General features: G+C 37.3%; 1 protein-coding gene across 1 annotated transcript in view; it reads right to left on the reverse strand.

Annotated features, from left to right (window-relative positions):
* The window catches only part of col6a3 (collagen, type VI, alpha 3), a 60,253-nt gene that overhangs the window by 12,772 nt on the left and 29,679 nt on the right, over positions 1–17,802 (reverse strand). The window contains exons 44-61 of the mRNA XM_055230521.1: positions 16,674–16,736; positions 16,429–16,491; positions 15,373–15,435; positions 15,045–15,107; positions 14,210–14,260; positions 11,974–12,009; positions 11,681–11,743; positions 11,023–11,085; positions 10,222–10,254; positions 10,101–10,137; positions 10,001–10,012; positions 8,629–9,119; positions 6,422–6,527; positions 4,789–5,490; positions 3,629–3,728; positions 3,464–3,522; positions 2,211–2,474; positions 1,165–1,248 (exon numbers count right to left, since the gene is read on the reverse strand). Of these exons, the coding sequence (XP_055086496.1) occupies positions 1,165–1,248; positions 2,211–2,474; positions 3,464–3,522; positions 3,629–3,728; positions 4,789–5,490; positions 6,422–6,527; positions 8,629–9,119; positions 10,001–10,012; positions 10,101–10,137; positions 10,222–10,254; positions 11,023–11,085; positions 11,681–11,743; positions 11,974–12,009; positions 14,210–14,260; positions 15,045–15,107; positions 15,373–15,435; positions 16,429–16,491; positions 16,674–16,736 (2,353 nt within the window). The remainder of the gene's footprint in view (positions 1–1,164; positions 1,249–2,210; positions 2,475–3,463; positions 3,523–3,628; positions 3,729–4,788; positions 5,491–6,421; positions 6,528–8,628; positions 9,120–10,000; positions 10,013–10,100; positions 10,138–10,221; positions 10,255–11,022; positions 11,086–11,680; positions 11,744–11,973; positions 12,010–14,209; positions 14,261–15,044; positions 15,108–15,372; positions 15,436–16,428; positions 16,492–16,673; positions 16,737–17,802) is intronic.

Genomic DNA, 17,802 nt, shown 5'->3' on the forward strand with positions numbered 1-17,802 from the left:
ACCGTCTGGCCACGGCAAACACCACAATTTCAAAACTCAATTTTAAAGCACAAACTGACAGTCTTTCAGAACCTGGGATTCTTCAAACGGCACATAACTGCCTCAGCAATAGGTTGTGCTGATGTTAAACGCACAAAAACAACAACAAATGCATGTGTTCTATGTGTTTTGATGTTTAAAGCAGGTCACCCTGTTTTTCAAAGTAGTTCTTTAGCCACACAATGGTCCCTCATTATATCGCGGTTCACCTTTCATGGCCTTGCTGTTTTGAGTTTCGAATTTTTTTAGTGTAATTTCACATGCTTTTTTACAGCATATGAACGTGCATCGTGTTGTGCGTCCTGATTGGCTGTTGGACTGTAGACCATTGTCCATCAGTCTCCTCCGTGCCGTGTCTCCTGTCCAGTACAGAATGTGTTCAGACAAATTTACATAAATGTTGAATTGAGCGACGCCAGGACGAAGAGGCACGATCACGTTTACTATTAATTAATTAAACAAGAGAGCAATGTGAGAAAATGTTAATGACTGTCTGAGAAAAGTGTATAAAGTGTGTGGTGAGGGGTTTTTCAGATGCAAAACATATAGAATAATTGTAAAAAAAAAAAATAAAGCTGACTACTTTGCTGATTTCGCCTATTTTTAGAATGTAATCCCTGTAATAAACAAGGGACCACTGTAACTCCTGTAATGAAAAAATGCAGCTTGGAACGTTTCAGGTAAAACAACAACATTTCCATGGAGACAGTCCCCCACGAGCAAAGCTACACAATAAAATGTATGTATGTAATCTGGACTAAGTGTAAGTAATGGCCCAGTGATATAAACTCAAAGCTGTATGTTAGCAACCACAGTCTAATCTAACTAATACAGTTGTGTGTGACCAAATCATTCACATAATTATTCTCCGTTTGATGTGATTCAAATAAGCCCCAAATGGCAAATGATCTGGATGTGCAGATGTCCTCATGCCTCAGTAATGCATTTCCCTTCAGTGTTTAACAGCTGGAAAGACTCTGTCCAAAACGTTAAACTAACACAGCCCTATGGCGCTCAAATGATGACAACAATGAATGTTTACAATTACATGAAGAAATAAAATGTCTAAATTACAGTTTTGGTGGTTATTATGGGCTCTGATTTGGACAGTAGAGCGTGCATTACCTGTCACGGGTTTGTCCAGAGGAGCTGTGGTTGTAGTTTCAGTGTTGGTGATGGTGAGGATGGCTGCTTTATGCTCTGCTGCTTCTGCAAAAAAACACACAAACGTTAAAATCAATCCATACTTCATGAATAAGTGACAGTCAACATTGCTGATCCAAGACCGTAAGCTGCTACTTTCTACAGTTTGATGTCATAATTTCAAATGGGCAGGAGGTTTATAAAGTTATTTTTGAAAGAAATATACAAACTTATGAACCTAAATCATAATTTGTTAGAGATTGGCTCCACAAACTTGCCATGTTAATCTTTAATTCCTTTCATTTGAAAACAATCACATCTTTGGGGTTGAAAATTGCAACATTGGTGAAGTTATTGTGAAAGAATAATTTCACATTTGTTTATTTATCCTGACACAGAAGACACTGAACTTCATGTGGGAAAAAAAACAGTAATTATGAAGATATAAACCAAATCCTGGGCCAAAAAACAGGTTACACTGTAAAAGTATTACCTGCCCTCCAACTCAATTATAAACTACTACTACTACTACTACTACTACTACTACTACTACTACTACTACTGCTACTACTACTACTACTACTACTACTACTAATCCTGCCCCCATACTACTTACTACTAGAATAAACTAAACATATGGGTGGGGATGAATCATTTGTGCATAGATACCACTACTACCACAACTACTACTACTACCACCACTACTACCACTATTACCATTGCCACAACCACTATCACTACTACTACTACTACTACTACTACTACTACTACTACTACTACTACTACCACCACTACTACCACTACTTCCACTACTGCAACTACTACCATTACCATGACTACCACTACTACCACTACTACTACCACTATCACTACTACCACTACCACTACCACTACTACTACCACTACTACTACCACCACTACTACTACTACTACTACCACTATTACCATTACCACTACCACTACTACCACGACTGCCACTACTACTACCACCACTACTACTACTCCTACTAGAATAAATGTAAACTTACTGGTGGTGATGATTCCTTTGCGCGTGGATACGACGTTGCCGTCTGCCATACGCGCCGTTACTACCGCGTGGTAGGACTGGGCGCTCTGCAGGTTGTCCACAGAGAGTTCAGTGCCGGACACGTTCGTCTTCAGGACCAAGGCGTGATCGCTCAGTCGAGTTACTACCACCTCGAAGTAAACAAAGTGCTTTGGGTCCGGGCTGCTCCAGCGCAGCTTCAGACTGCTGGAGGTGATGTTAAAGACGTGGAGCTCATCTGACTCTGCTGTGGAAAGACAAACATGTAAATATGAAAGGGTTGATGTTACACTGTTATTGTGCTGTTTCCTACACCACCTGTTTGTCTCCATGGAGATGTTATAGCTGCCTGGAATATTTTACAGTGAAACATTAAACATATCTATTTTTATGGAGCCAAGCTGATAGGTTCAGGTCATATCTGTGAAGATGTGACCCTGCTCACTGAAGGAATGCATTTTTTCACCCAAACAATAATGAAATAAATGTCTGTGTCATCCCTCAGTCATCCAGGTGTGATCCAGAGCAAAAGACAAAATTAAATCTGTCAACTGGACAAATCGTTGTAGGAGTGAAGACGTTCGGCTGCTCATCCAAACCGCTTCTTCAGTTCTGGTCAGATACTGCTGGACACTGCCTTATATCTGTCTGAAGGAGGAGCTAACTACACAGAAACTGTAAACAGCTTTTGTCTTCAATTTCATCCTCAGCGACCCTATTAAACCTATTGTTCTCTTTGTTCCTGTTTGTTTTGGGTCTGAGGATAGAGTTGAAATCTGTCAACTGGACAAATCGTTGTAGGAGTGAAGACTTTTTGCTGCTCATCCAAGTCGCTTCTTCAGTTCTGATCTACAACTCTATCCTCAGACCCAAAACAAACAGGGACAAAGAGAACAATAGGTGGCCATTATAGATTGAATAGGGTCATTAAGGCTGAAACTGGAGACAGAAGCTGTTTACTGCTGGACACTGTCTTATATCCGTCTGAAGGGAGGGGCTCACTACACTGAAACTGTAAACTGACCAGAACTGAAGAACGAGCAGGGAAACGTCTTCACTCCTACAACGATTTGTCCAGTTGACAAATTTAATTTCATCTTTTGCAATGAAATAAATGCTAGACAGAAATTTGTCATACTGTGGAACATTCTTAAACCAATCTCCATGGAGACAACTAGGTAGCGTAAGTAAGCACAGTAAGTTAAGTAAGTTATTTGTGTTTTTTAATTCACCAACCTTTGTGCGTTTTATGATGATGGCTCTCCTGTTGTTTTTCATGATGTTTCTCATGTTTCCTGTAAAGACATGAAAAAAACACCAAAGTTATGATTACATTAAACGGTATATAAGTACAGATTATATAGTATTTTACATATGCCATACTACAGTGTAAGTACATACTCATGATGTGATGCTGTGGGTGGGTTTTTGTATGGCTGATCTTTCTGGATCCACTTGCAGTGTTTGGAGACTTCAGGAGACATGTAGAAGGCATTTTCAACTGGAACGAGATCAGAGCGTCAGTGTTATTATCACGCCATGCATCTGTTGGTAATAAAGTTATTGTTATTTAGATCATAGGCTCTTGGGTCCCACTTTGGGTCTGAGTGATGAGGCTTGTACAGACCTGCCACTTAACGCAGAAAATGTTTGTATTATAGATTTTTTTCCCTTTATTTTCTTGGTAAACAGATTTTTTTTTTCTGTTTGAAGTTGTGACTTTAGTTTTAATATATGCAAATTTCATCTGCACTTAATTACTCATTGTGAGCTACCATAACTGGGAAAATGTTCAATAAACTCTTTGAAAAAATAAAAAAACACAACTAAGAATTAGATAGAGGTCTTTTGCTTAAAGGGCTCATACTACACTATTTTCTGTAACGGAGCATTTTGACTTTTGGAGATGTAGACAGACTAATAATAAAAGATTACAGAAACATGTGTGAATGAAAAAAAAAACACAACTCCAGGTCTGTTTATGAGGAGATAACAACATTACAGCATGGCCTAGAGCTCACAAGAGTCAAAATTCGCTAAGTTTTAAGTGTAATTGGATCGCGGTGTGACTCTGAAGTGCTGTACGTTTGCAATTTGTTTTCTCCCTGACAAAACCCACGATGTCGATGAAACGTTCTACACTGACAAATTTCAGAAACGCTTTGGACTTAAGTGTTTCTCTGCACGGAGAGGCGCCTCTGTGGATACAACTGGAGCAGAGACACGAGAACAACACATTTAAAGTGATTAATGAGGAAGAGGGAGATAATATATGAAGATTTGAACTTTGAGAGAGTTTAAACAAGAGAGAAATGTGAGGAAATGTTAACGCCTGTGTGAGAAAAGTGTATAAAGTGTGTGGTGAGGGGTTTTACAGCCAAAAATATATAGAATAATTGTAAAAATAAAGCTGACTACTTTGCGGATTTTGCCAATTGCGGGTTATTTTTAGAACATAACCCCCGAGATAAACCCGGGACCACTGTATAGGACCTTTAAGCTTTTCACTTTATTAATAGTATAAATACACTAAGTAATATTGTAAAAAAATATCAACTCACTGGTGACATATTTGGGCATGAGCTGTCCGAACGTCAGGATGTGCTTGTCGTAAAACTGCGATAGAGTATTTATCCTCTTAAAGAACACCTCGGACGGTTCAGACGCCATTCGGGACAAGACTCTGGCATCTCCGGCTCTTATTCCATCTCCAACTCCGAATATCACCAAGAAATACCCGCTACACTTCACCTCTGTGGCGATTCGCACCAGTTCATCTTCATCTTTCTCCACGTTTCCGGTCACAAAAAGCATCAAAACCTTACGGTCCCGTGGCAGAGGCGCTTTTTCAAAAATATTCTCTACTGTTGTTTCTATGGCAGCTGCTAGTGCTCGACTTCCTTCTAACTGAGGTGTTTTTTCAAGCAAGAATTTAACCACGCTTTGCGACGACTGGTGCTCCGTTAAGCCGATATCGACGTGGATAGGCCATCCGGTGCGGTTTTGGAGGTACTTATAAGGAGATTGCTGGATGACTGAAACTCGAGCTTGGTGGAGGGAGGTCGTGGGATCTGATGATATTTCCAGTTGCTCCACGATGTGTGCGATGTAGTGCTTGATTTCAGTGAAAGCGTAAGGGATAGTGGACTCGGAGCTGTCGATCACAAAAGCCAAGTCGATGTCCGCGTCGGTGATGGAGGATCTCTTGTCACGGCCCAGCTCAGGGGGGACGTAGTCACAGATCTGGTCCGGAGCACAGGCATCTAAAGGAAGAAAAAAACATTTGAATGGATTTTGACTTGAAATACTAACCACTGAATACTGTCGTTGTACTTGAGTAAGAGAAGGTGATTTTAGATGTAGATTGGAATAATGTGTAAAAGTGCAACTACTATTACAAGTACTGTGACTACTACTACATCTAATACTGCAACCACTACTACTACTACACGTACTACTACTGTTACTTCAAGAACTGTTGCTATTCTTACCACTGTTAGTACTGATAGGCAAACTCATGTTATAAGCTGTATAAGAGAAATGCGTTACTACTACTCTTATAACTAATACAACTTTAAGGACTACTACAATAACAACAACAGATTACTACAACTCTTACTACTGCCACTGCATCTACTACTGCTACTACTGGTAATGCAAACCCATGTTATAAGCTATATATGACAAATGTGTTACTACTACTCTTATAACGTATACAACTTCAATGACTACTACAGTAACAACAACTACTACTACTAGTGCTACTATTACTACAACTCCTACTACAGCATTGACTACTGCTAGTACTGGTAGTGCAAACTCATGTTATAAGCTATGTATGAGAAATGCATTACTACTACTCTTACAACTAATACAACCTCAATGACTACTACAATAACAACAACTACTACTACTACTACTACTACTATTACTACTACTCCTACTACTGCTACTGCATCTACTACTGCTAGTTCTGGTGGTGCAACCTCATGTTGTAAGCTACATAAGAGAAATGCATTACTGTTTCAACTAATACTACATTGACTACCACTACAACTATTACTACTACTACTGCTTCTACTACTATTACTGCTGCTAGTACTGAGAGGGGAAACTCATGTTATAAGCCATACAAACTCTGAAGTAGTCACCAGAATAAAAGTGTAATGTTATATAATCACATAGTCCCTTTACCATAGCAGACGTGGCAGCTCTTGATCTTCTGGAGGGCATTTTTGTACTGAGCACTTCCTGTGTTCCCTGGAAGAACGATGACCTGGGCCAGAGCGGTGTTGTTTACCTGCGCCACAAAGACGACAGACGTTGAGATTAGTATTTTTTACAGTATCACACCAACAGTATATCCACAAGTTTGATGCTGGGTTTCTTAATAAAGTATAAAATAGGTTTTCTTAAGTTTAAGACCCTCTGTCCCTCCACCTCTATCACACCGGGTGGTAAAATGGGTAAATGGTCGTGTTTTTATATAGCGCTTTTCCACCGTCAAGGCACTCAAACATCAAGGAACCACTCACACATTCACTCACACATTCATACACACATTCACTAACACATTCATACATACATTCATAAGGATAAGCGGAAGAAAATGGATGGATGGAAATTAAAATATGGTCGTGTAACTAAATCTCATTTGGTTTGGTCATCAAAGACAGAGTGAGAAAATCTTTTATATAAACCTTTTTGTTTTCTTTTGGTTGCTAATCGTCTTAATGTGTTTATAAAGTAAGTGCTGATAGATGCACTCAGACCGTACAGTCACTTTCAGATCTCTCTACATTGACTTGTATCACACCTTGTATTGTTTTAACTCCACATGTTCCATCCTGAGGTGATTGAGCTCCTGAAGCCTCCAGGAGCTCGTCTGACCTCACCTCAGGACGAGTGTCACATCTGCACTTTGAAATGTGTCATCTGATCATTTCAAACTATATAAACTTGGTCATTTGTATAATTTGGGGTCTGACATCAGGGGGAGATGCTTTTCGTCTTTGCTTCAACATTCATCAGAGTCTTATTTCCACAACATGCCCAATGACACAACAACAGCATTCATCTGTGGGAGCTGGAATCGCACCACCAACCTGTGGATCTGACCTTTCTACTAATGATGTTTATGTTGAAAGTGGAATTCGAACCACCAACCTTCTGATCAGTGGACAAACTGAGCTACTAGCGCCCAGTTATGTGTTCTCATTTAAATGCTCTTTTATTTTATTTCTATTTTTAACTAGACTAACTACTAAATATACAAAATAGTGAAGCTAGATGTAATTTTAACTAAGATTCAGTCATTTTTATAATGGGTTTTATTCATCACGAGTCAAACCTCTGTCAGTAAAAGCAGGTGGAGATCAAACTTTGGAAGAAGAAATTTGACGTTTTTGTGTGTTAAATGGCAATGTTCAAGCTTGCATTGTTTATGTTCAACAAATTAATATTGAAATTAGTTTGTATTTCTTTTTAAGTAAGACTGAAATAAATCAAATGGAAAAATAGACAGTACATAAGGAAAAAATATGATACTCCAGGGACATGTTCCAAACAATGATACGGAGAATGTATCAAATACATTTAGTTCAACCAAGGACTTTAAGATCAGATTAAAACTGGACTAAAACCAGACTAAAACCTGGGACTAGACCAGAGAGTTAAACCTGGGGCTCAAACCTGGGACTTAAACCTGGGGCTCAAACCTGGGACTTAAACCTGGGACTTAAACCTGAAATTTAAACCTGGGACTTAAAACTGAAACTTAAACCTGGGACTAGACCTGGGATTTAAACCTAGGATTTAAACCTGGGACTAGACCAGAGAGTTAAACCTGGGGCTCAAACCTGGGACTTAAACCTGGGGCTCAAACCTGGAACTTAAACCTGGGGCTCAAACCTGGGACTTAAACCTGGGACTTAAACCTGGGACTTAAACCTGGCACTTAAACCTGGGACTAGACCTGGGACTTAAACCTGGGACTTAAACCTGAAATTTAAACCTGGGACTTAAAACTGAAACTTAAACCTGGGACTAGACCTGGGATTTAAACCTAGGATTTAAACCTGGGACTAGACCAGACAGTTAAACTTGGGACTTAAAAGTGAAACTTAAACCTGGGACTTGAACCTGGGACTCAAACCTGGGATTAAACCTGGGACTTAAACTTGGGACTAGACCAGGGACTTAAACCTAGGACAACATCGGGACTGAACTTTTCCTTGACATTGACAGTATTCTTTCAGAAGTTACAAAGCAGGCAAATGGTTTGACCTAAGAAACACTTCACTTTTTTAGACTTGCACTAAACCTGAATGCCCAAAACATTTGCGTGGTAGATATTGTCCTCTAAAACGGTAATTTGAATAATCTTTTTTTGTTTTTCTTACCTGTAATGCTCTGGTCAGCTGTCTATTCTCGCTGTTCACCAGCAGCAAAGTGGCGACTCCAACATCGTGGAGTTTGAGAGCTGCTTTGGTGACGGCCTGAGTATTGGACACAGATCCTCCGACGAAGAAGACGGCCACTTTCCTCATGAGGAACCCACTTCTCACTCTCTTGAATGTATTCTGTGCCACAAAACTCATTGCTGTTGCTAGATTTCTCTCTTTCCCGGTCCTCCTCGTCTGCAGTCCTTCAATATGACTTAGCAGAGCGCGTTTCTTCATGTTATCGGCGAACCTTATCTCCGTGGTAACCTCATTGTTGTACATGACCAAAGCCACACGGGCCCCTCGGGGACAGTTGCTCTCGGTGATGGTGATGTCGCGGACCAAATTCAGAACGGTTTCGCGCATGGTGTTAAAAGCTGCACCCACGTTTTCAGACACGTCCATGGCAAACGCGAGCTCGGTTGGGTAGAGAGGACATTCTTCTTTGCCTATAGACGGAAACAAATGGAAAATCAGGTCTAAAATAATCATTCTTTACCTGACTATTCTGGTGGTCACCCTGTAGGTTCAAGGGCCCATATGAAGTCGTGTTTTGTTTCATTCACACATATTTAACACAAAAAACTCTGCATATTTAGGCTGAATTCTTCTCGAAAACACTCTATTCCACCTTGTGATGTCATCATGTGCGAATACAGGAAGTGCTCTATTGTATTTTTAAACTCCTACATAGATGTTTCCCTGTTAATGCTGTCATTTCAACAAACTCGTACACTCAGATATTTTGGAATGACATATTTTTGTTTGTGAAAAAAAAAAATCTTGATATAAACCTACACCTCATGCAAAACATATACTGTAAATATTGGTGTTTTCAAAAAAGATATTGTGGAAAAAAAATGTACTTATGTCTTGAATCTAATTCTAATTGTATCAAAATTGTTGGAAATTCTCTAACCAAAAACCCAAATTCGTTGTATTTCAATCCCATTTGTCCTCTTATATAATCTCTCTAAACTATTGCACAAACCCAAAAGTTCTGAAAACAAAAGCATTTGAAATATAAACTGTATTACTGCATTTATTTTTCTACATTTGTTTAACTTTTTTTGCACATGCCCTTTGAATGTTATGTAAATGCTTAAGCCTCGTGCCGTTCTTGCTGTTTTTGTTTATATATTTGGATACTTTCAGCCCTGGAATTGCCAATCTCTCATGAACTAAAGGTAAACGGAGCTGTTAACTTGAAAACTACCACTTCATGACATCACAAGTTGGAACAGAGCATTTTGAGCTTTGGAGATGTGGACAGGCTAATAATAAAGGATTGCACAATGACAACAATTGTATTAATCTGAAATAAACTTACCATAGCAGCAAGCTAAAATAGAAAAAAAACAAAAACAAAATATGCTCATTAGTGTATGCAGTCAGCTGTATGTAACTGTTATTAACTAAATGTTACTCACGGCAGTTATCTCTAATCTGCTTCACCAGGTCACATTGCTGTAGACACAAAACGTTAGACATTTGAATTCACTGAAACAAATACATTTTTGTTGTCTGTTTTGAAAGATAATCAACACATACCACAACCCCAGGACCTCGGGGACCTTTCTCACCCTGTGGAAATGAAGCACAGTGAGACGTGAGCACATGGGCCAAGGTTTTCAATTTCAATAGGCTGTTTATTTTATATTTTCCAGTTTTAACAAAAGTGACAAGCTTTGAGGTGTTCATTAAGTAGTTATTAAACCTGAATCATTCTTAATAAACCATTTGTTCATTATGAATTAAGTCTTTGTTCATGTTTTATTTATGAAAGTGTAGTTATTATTCAGTGTTACCAACTGTTCTTTTTGAGCCTAATTTGGTGGTCATCAAGTAAACTCTTTAAACTGTGAATTTGCTGAAAGGTAGTTCATAATTTGTTTGATTATTTATATTTTTTACTGCATTTTAACATTTTACAGCCCTCCCAGCCCCCCTGAGCACTGGGTGAGCACAGGAACAGAAAAAAAAGTATATATACATAGGCACATATATTTAAAAAAAAAGGAAATAAATAAAATAAAATATATAAATAAATAAATACATACAAAATAAATAAATAAATAAATAAATAATAATAATAATAATAATAATAATAATAGCTAAGTATGGTAAGCATAATAAATGGTAATATTAATGGAAAGCAATAATATGGGCACAGAAGTTGATCAGAAAACAAAACATAATGGTTCATAATATGTTTGCAATTCCATCTCTTTTAGTGACAGTGCCGTCGTCTGGATTAAAGATTCAAATCTGACATTCTTTATGCTTCTGTTTCCCAAGCATAATAAAAAATAAAAGCAATACCACTACATAAACTGTGTAAAAGTTGCTTACATGAGGTCCAGGATATCCGACCTCTCCGCCCTGACCAGGTGGACCCATGTTTCCAGAGACGCCCTGAACAAAAGCAACATTTTAATAACAGAAATAAGATTTAGATACTTTGCTTTATTGTGGTACTCAGTGATAAACTACTACAGAGATACATACTTCATTATTTTACATTTTGTTCATCGTAAGCCCAAAAAACGAGTCGATTAACTTATTTAATTATGTTCAAAACTGTGGAAAGTGATTCTCTGTTGCTGACTTTGTCTCTTTATAATCATATTTCACTGTAGCAAGCAGCTGATTTATTTTTATTTTTATATTTTGTATGTGTATGACGTAGAGTCCGTGTATGGACAGTGTGGATGAGGATAGGGTGTAGGTGAAAACAAAACATTTCTGAGCCTCAAAAGTACGACTCAGGGTAAAACCACACTGAAGAAACTATAGTTATGAGCTCATTACAGTACATTTTACATAATATGTCCATTTTAAATCAAACACAGTTGCACATTAAAGCTGTATCTTCCACTGCTTCCACCTGCTTGTCTTTTAATGCTATAGTTTTGCAATAGAATAGTCAGCAAAGCCACCTGTGATATGACGCCATACACTTATTACATTTAAACAGAGCACATTTATAGTAATCATACTTATCTCTTACCCTCTGTCCTCTGTTTCCTCTTTTCCCCGGTCCACCCTTGGGTCCAGGATCTCCAGCTGCTCCCTGCAACACGACACATGTTTTTACTTTCTACCTTTAGTCTTACCTACACTGTCTGGTTTCCATTAACTTCCTCTCTTCCTCATTTGTTTAGTTCGTAGCATAAACACGATCATAAATAATTGTTGTTTGACAGACATTTACTACTGTTGTACATGCTTGTGTCTGTGTATCTGGAGCGATGCCAGTGATGCACATAAACCCCATCGCAGTGACATCTGGATGTAACTTACTTTAGGTCCTTGTAATCCTGGGAATCCCTCGTCTCCCTGTAGAAAGCAGCAGGATAGAAACATGTTAATTTATATGTTTAAAGGCTCTATACTTGATTTTTAGTTCAAAATGATGAGATTATATGATATTGCCTTCAGCGCTGGAACGTAACAAAGTAAAAGTAGTAAAGTACTGTACTTAAGTAAAGGAAATTAGGTATCTGGACTTTTCACTCCACTGCACTTTTGAACTGGACTGAATTTTTTTTTTTTTTTTTTTTTATTGTTTGAGACCTGCTGAAAAGTGTAATTTTAACATACACAGGTTCATACTTTGAGCAAACAAAAATATACAAATATAAACAGCTGATAAAGCACAAATCTTTATCAAAATCACTACATTTGAAGCTTTATTAGATCTCAAAATCTGCATGAAATACTTTAACTTTTTAATATTTAAGAACGTGTTTAAATGGGCAAAGTATTTTTTTCCATATGATACTTTTATTATTTAATGTTTTGTTTTTTGTTTTTGTTTTTTTGTTCAGGTGTCTGTTCTTTTAGTACTTCTTCCACCACTGATGCCTTTGATTTTTGTATAGGCATTTTATGAGATGAGAACCGTAAAGCGACAACCCTCATCCAAATAGAAACTTCCTAAGACAATCCCAGTTTTTTTTTTTTCTATCATTGTGCAAAATCAGAGAATAAAGCAAACGAGTGGAGCAAACTGAATCATGTTTCAAAACAGGGATTTCATTTCTGTACGTAGCTAATTTGTGGTCGGTGGTTCAGGTGGTGCAGAGGTTATATTTAAGGTTGGCAGTTCAAATCCCACTACAGTCATTAAATATTGTTGTTCTGTCCTGGGGCAATGCTCTCGACTCACGATGTGTCATTTTGGTGATGGTTGAAAAGGTTCTGGGCATAACTTTACAACCACATTTCTGTCACTCAGCCCCCGGACATTTCCGGAAACAGAAGAGGTTAACCACCAGTGTGTGAAAATGAATATTTGCAAATTTAAAAATGATAAACACTAAAGAGCCTGTGCTGTGCAGGATTTTTCCCCATGTATTTGAGCACAATGTGTCTTGCCCCAGTACAGATGGAGTACATTGTATAAGCAGCTCTTGAGGTTAAAATAAGACCGCTGTGTTCTGTCTGTGTGTTTAATTGTCTGATAATCAGGAAGTGCACTGCTAGCATGCTAATTGTTGCTAACTTTACCATCACAGTGAATATTGTCTGTGAAAATTGTGCAAAGTGCTTATAAACTTATTGTAATGAGTGGGATGTGCAATGTGTGGGATGTGCAATGTGTGGGATGTGCAATGAGTGGGATGTGCAATAAATAGATACATATTTTACATTGTGTTCATTGTAAACCAAAAAACAAGTCTATCAACTTATTTAATTATGTTCAAACTGCAGAAAGTGATTCTCTGTTGCTAATTGTTGCTAACTTTACCATCACAGTAAATATTGTCTGTGAAAGTTGTGGAAAAGTGCTTATAAACTTATTGTGGTGATTGCAATGTGTGTAATGTGCAATGAGTATAATGTGCAATGTGTGTAATGTGCAATGTGTGCAATGTGTGTAATGTGCAATGAGTATAATGTGCAATGTGTGTAATGTGCAATGTGTGTAATGTGCAATGTGTGTAATGTGCAATGTGTGTAATGTACAATGTGTGGGATGTGCAATGAGTGGGATGTGCAATAAATAGATACATATTTTACATTTTGTTCATTGTAAACCAAAAAAAACAAGTCTATCAACTTATTTAATTATGTTCAAACTGCAGAAAGTGATTCTCTGTTGCTAATTGTTGCTAACTTTACCACCACAGTAAATATTGTCTGTGAAAATTGTGCAAACTGCTTATAAACTCATTGTGGTGATTGCAATGTGTGTGATGTGGAATTTTTATTTTGACCCTACTCTGACCCCAGCCCTTGGGACAACAGATGGAAATGATCATTTGGCTATAATCTGGTGTGTTTACGTTCATGTTGAATCATGTCTGTCCATTAACAGCCAGTGTCCCAGCCAAATAAATAAATAAGATTAATTAAGATGGTCTAAATAAACTTTGGACCACTGCAAATCATTTTAAATAATTAAATGTTTGAATTTAATTTGAATCGTTCTGTTTTCCCTATTTTTAAGACAGTAAAAATCAGATACAGAGGCTTTAAGTTGTAATTTTTGTCTATGAATGTTAAGTTGAAACATTATTTAAAATCATCTTACCTTTCTCCCGGGGGGTCCTGGAGTTCCAAACCCGTCTCTGCCGTCCTCGCCCTGGAAACAAAACACAGAAACACGATCAACTTCTTTTGTTACATATTATTTGAATCTCTAACAAATAAGAAAACACACAAGATCAAAACTACCAACAGACATAACACATTTAAAGGCGAGTGTCCTCAGCTTTATACACGACCTGGACAAACAAAAAGTCACCACCTGGATTTAAATAAGCAAATAAGTAAAAACCTCCTATTGGATAAGTTGTGATACTGCACGGTCCATTATCTTTCAGCTGCAACAAGTTATTTATCCCCAACTGGTGCAATGAGCTGCTTATTTCTTAAACAACCACGTGGAAAGACACATCCTGTGGTCGTGGAAAAGATGTTAGTCTGTTTGAGAAGGGTCAAATCATTGGGATCAAGCAGAGAAAACATCTAAGCAGACTGCACAAACTACTAAAATCGGGTTAAAACCTGGAAGGACAGTGGGGACTCATCCATTGTGCAGCGGTTAGACTCTTCATTACAATGTCATTTGATTACATATAGCCTAATATAGTCTAATATACAACCCTGCTGGTTTATACACAGTACTACAGTTACAGATTAACCTGGTGTGCCATAAACTGCCATACATCACTTTAGGGTTTTAGTTGTACTATCTGGCAACCCAAATTGAGAGATTTATCCTGCTTCCTGATGAGATATTTGGCATGAAAACCAAAAAATATGAACATGAATGTCTGTCACATTATTAAACAATTAAGAAAAATCCAATGTGTTCTAACTTTAACATTTTTCTGGCTTAGAAAAAAGGATCAAATTAAACTTACTGGTTCTCCCATTGGACCCAGTGGACCCTGGACACCGTTTGGTCCTGGATCTCCTGGCTCTCCCTATAAAACACAATAAAAAGCACAAAATCTACATGAAAAAACAGGGGTAAGTTAAACCTGTTGAACCTGTATTTGATTAAGTTCATGTGCCTGCAGAATGTAAGCAATGTTTTTCTTATGAGAACTGCAGACGTGTGTCCAGTAATGTGAGAATACAGGGATTAAAACGTATTTAGAAAGAAAACAAAGGTTAATCCACCAAGAAGTTAATTAAATATAAATGAATAATACGTTAAAATAAAATCAGCGTTCAGTCCGGAGTTACCTTGCGACCGAGAGCTCCCCGTCTTCCTTTAGCTCCAACTGTGCCCGGGCTTCCTCCAGGACCCTAAAAACCAACACAAACTGTCAGTACTATTTATTAAAATTCAGAAAAAAGACAAAATAAATGTAGATTGTGTTATATTAATCAAATTGCATGTTTTATTATTATTATTATATTATTGAAATCTGGATGATCATTCTGTCGCTTAAACTCTTTACCTCAGAGTTGACACATTTGGTTGTTCTTGTACCTGTTTATGTTGTTGTTAATGTTTTGTTTGTGGGTCATGACCTACAGTAGCTCTTGAGCTCAGAAAATAAACAACCAGAAGAACTCCAGCGTGTTTCTTTACACCAGAATGCTCCAGTATTAAACATCTGCTTTATCATGTTTTGGTGGAAAAACTGTGTCTGCGACCTTTTCAGATGTTACCTTCATAATCGTATTTTATTATTGTTTCTCTTTATATACTTCTATTTTGTGTAGGACATGGCAAATTGTCTTTTTTGCATATGTATTTATTTTGTGGTTGTCAGAATTCCTAATTGTTACAGTCTAAAAACTCCAGTGTACTTTTTATTGCAGTTTTTTTTTTTTCCTGATGACATTACAACATGCTACAAACCAATAATAATTAATGCAAATAATAAAAATAGAAAAAAATAAAATAAAATAAAATAAAAATAAAATAAAAATAAAATAAAATAAAAAAAATAAAATAAAATAAAATAAAATAAAATAAAATAAAATAAAATAAAATAAAATAAAATAAAATAAAATAAAATAAAATAAAATAAAATAAAATAAAATAAAATAAAATAAAATAAAATAAAATAATAAAAATACAGATATTCAGGTTAATCATTTGTGATTTTACCTATAACACCATGTAAACAATAGGGAAATCTGGCTCTTGATTCACCACATTCTAAAATCTGAAATACCAGTCCCAAGTCTTAATAAACGTTGAGCCGTGTATGAGACGATGTAAACGCAGAGAGGAGAGCCATTTCACAATCTCTCCTGTAATTAATTTGTGTTGACATTTTGACTTACTCTTGGTCCGGGGTTTCCTTCCTCTCCTTTGGGTCCTGGTGGTCCGATGGTTCCGGGTGGACCCTTTAAAACATCATCAGAAAATCAGCTGCAGCGATGTGATCCAGTCAAAACAATGTGTCATAGCCCCATAACGGCCAAGAACAGCTCCCACTATGTACAGTATGACACATGCTTTGGCTTATGTATTTTTAGAGTGAATGACCTGCAAAATATGTTCTTAATAGTCTTAGTGAGAAACGTACTCTAGATCCTGCGATACCGGGCTCTCCAGGCTCACCATTGCCACCGGGTTTTCCAACAGTTCCCTGAAAAATACATTTGTTTGATTATTTGGACAAGAAGCACAAATTAATGAACTGAAATGAATTATATTTATTTCAGATTTTAACCCAGGGGCTAATTTCCTTGCAGGCTGCCAACTCTCATCGCACATACACACTCTCGTTCATATACCAGGTCAAGTATTAAAGGTACAGTGTGTACTTTTATGGAGGTAGCACATCACCTGCATTATTCCATGTAGATAGAAAGTTAAATCCATACTTTGAAACATTCTCCATAGAAATGAAAAAGTTGCACTGAGGAAGATTAAAGCCAAAGGAACATGTCTATGGAAACAAGGCCCTCCTCCAGGTCAAATAACAGTCAGGTTTGTGGAGACGCGAGCCTGCTCAGAGTAAGGACGCATGTTTTTCAGTGTAATTAACACAACCATAAAGAAAAAAACAAAACATGAACATGATTTGATCTTAGTCTATTTTTGGTTTAAAACTTACATAACGTGGCTTTATTTTTGTTTTTAATTACCATATTTTCCAAACTATAAGTATTAAGTCAGAGTATAAGTCAGAAAATGCATAATACTGTTGTCCCTCACTATATCACGGTTCATCTTTAGCGGTCTTGCTGTTTCATGGATTTTTCAGTGCATTTCTACATGTTTTTTTTCCAGCGTATGAACGTGCATTGTGTTGTGCGTCCTGATTGGCTGTTGGACTGTAGACCATTGTGTTGTGCGTCCTGATTGGCTGTTGGACTGTAGACCATTGTCCATCAGTCTCCTCCGTGCCGTGTCTCCTGTACAGTACAGAATGTGTTCAGACAAATTTACATAAACGTTGGATCAACACTACAGAGGAGCGACCCCAGGACGAAGAGGCACGATCAGAGGAACTGAGAAATACACCTGAGTCACGATTAATTAATGAAACAACGAGATAAATGTGAGAAAATGTTAATACCTGTGTGAGAAAAGTGTATAAAGTGTGTGGTGAGGGGTTTTACAGCCAAAAACATATAGAATAATTGTAAAAAAATAAAGTTGATACTTTGCGGATTTCACCTTTTGCGGGTTATTTTTAGAACGTAAAT

Source organism: Periophthalmus magnuspinnatus, chromosome 21, assembly GCF_009829125.3.
Source record: "Periophthalmus magnuspinnatus isolate fPerMag1 chromosome 21, fPerMag1.2.pri, whole genome shotgun sequence".
Taxonomy (NCBI): Eukaryota; Metazoa; Chordata; class Actinopteri; order Gobiiformes; family Gobiidae; genus Periophthalmus; species Periophthalmus magnuspinnatus.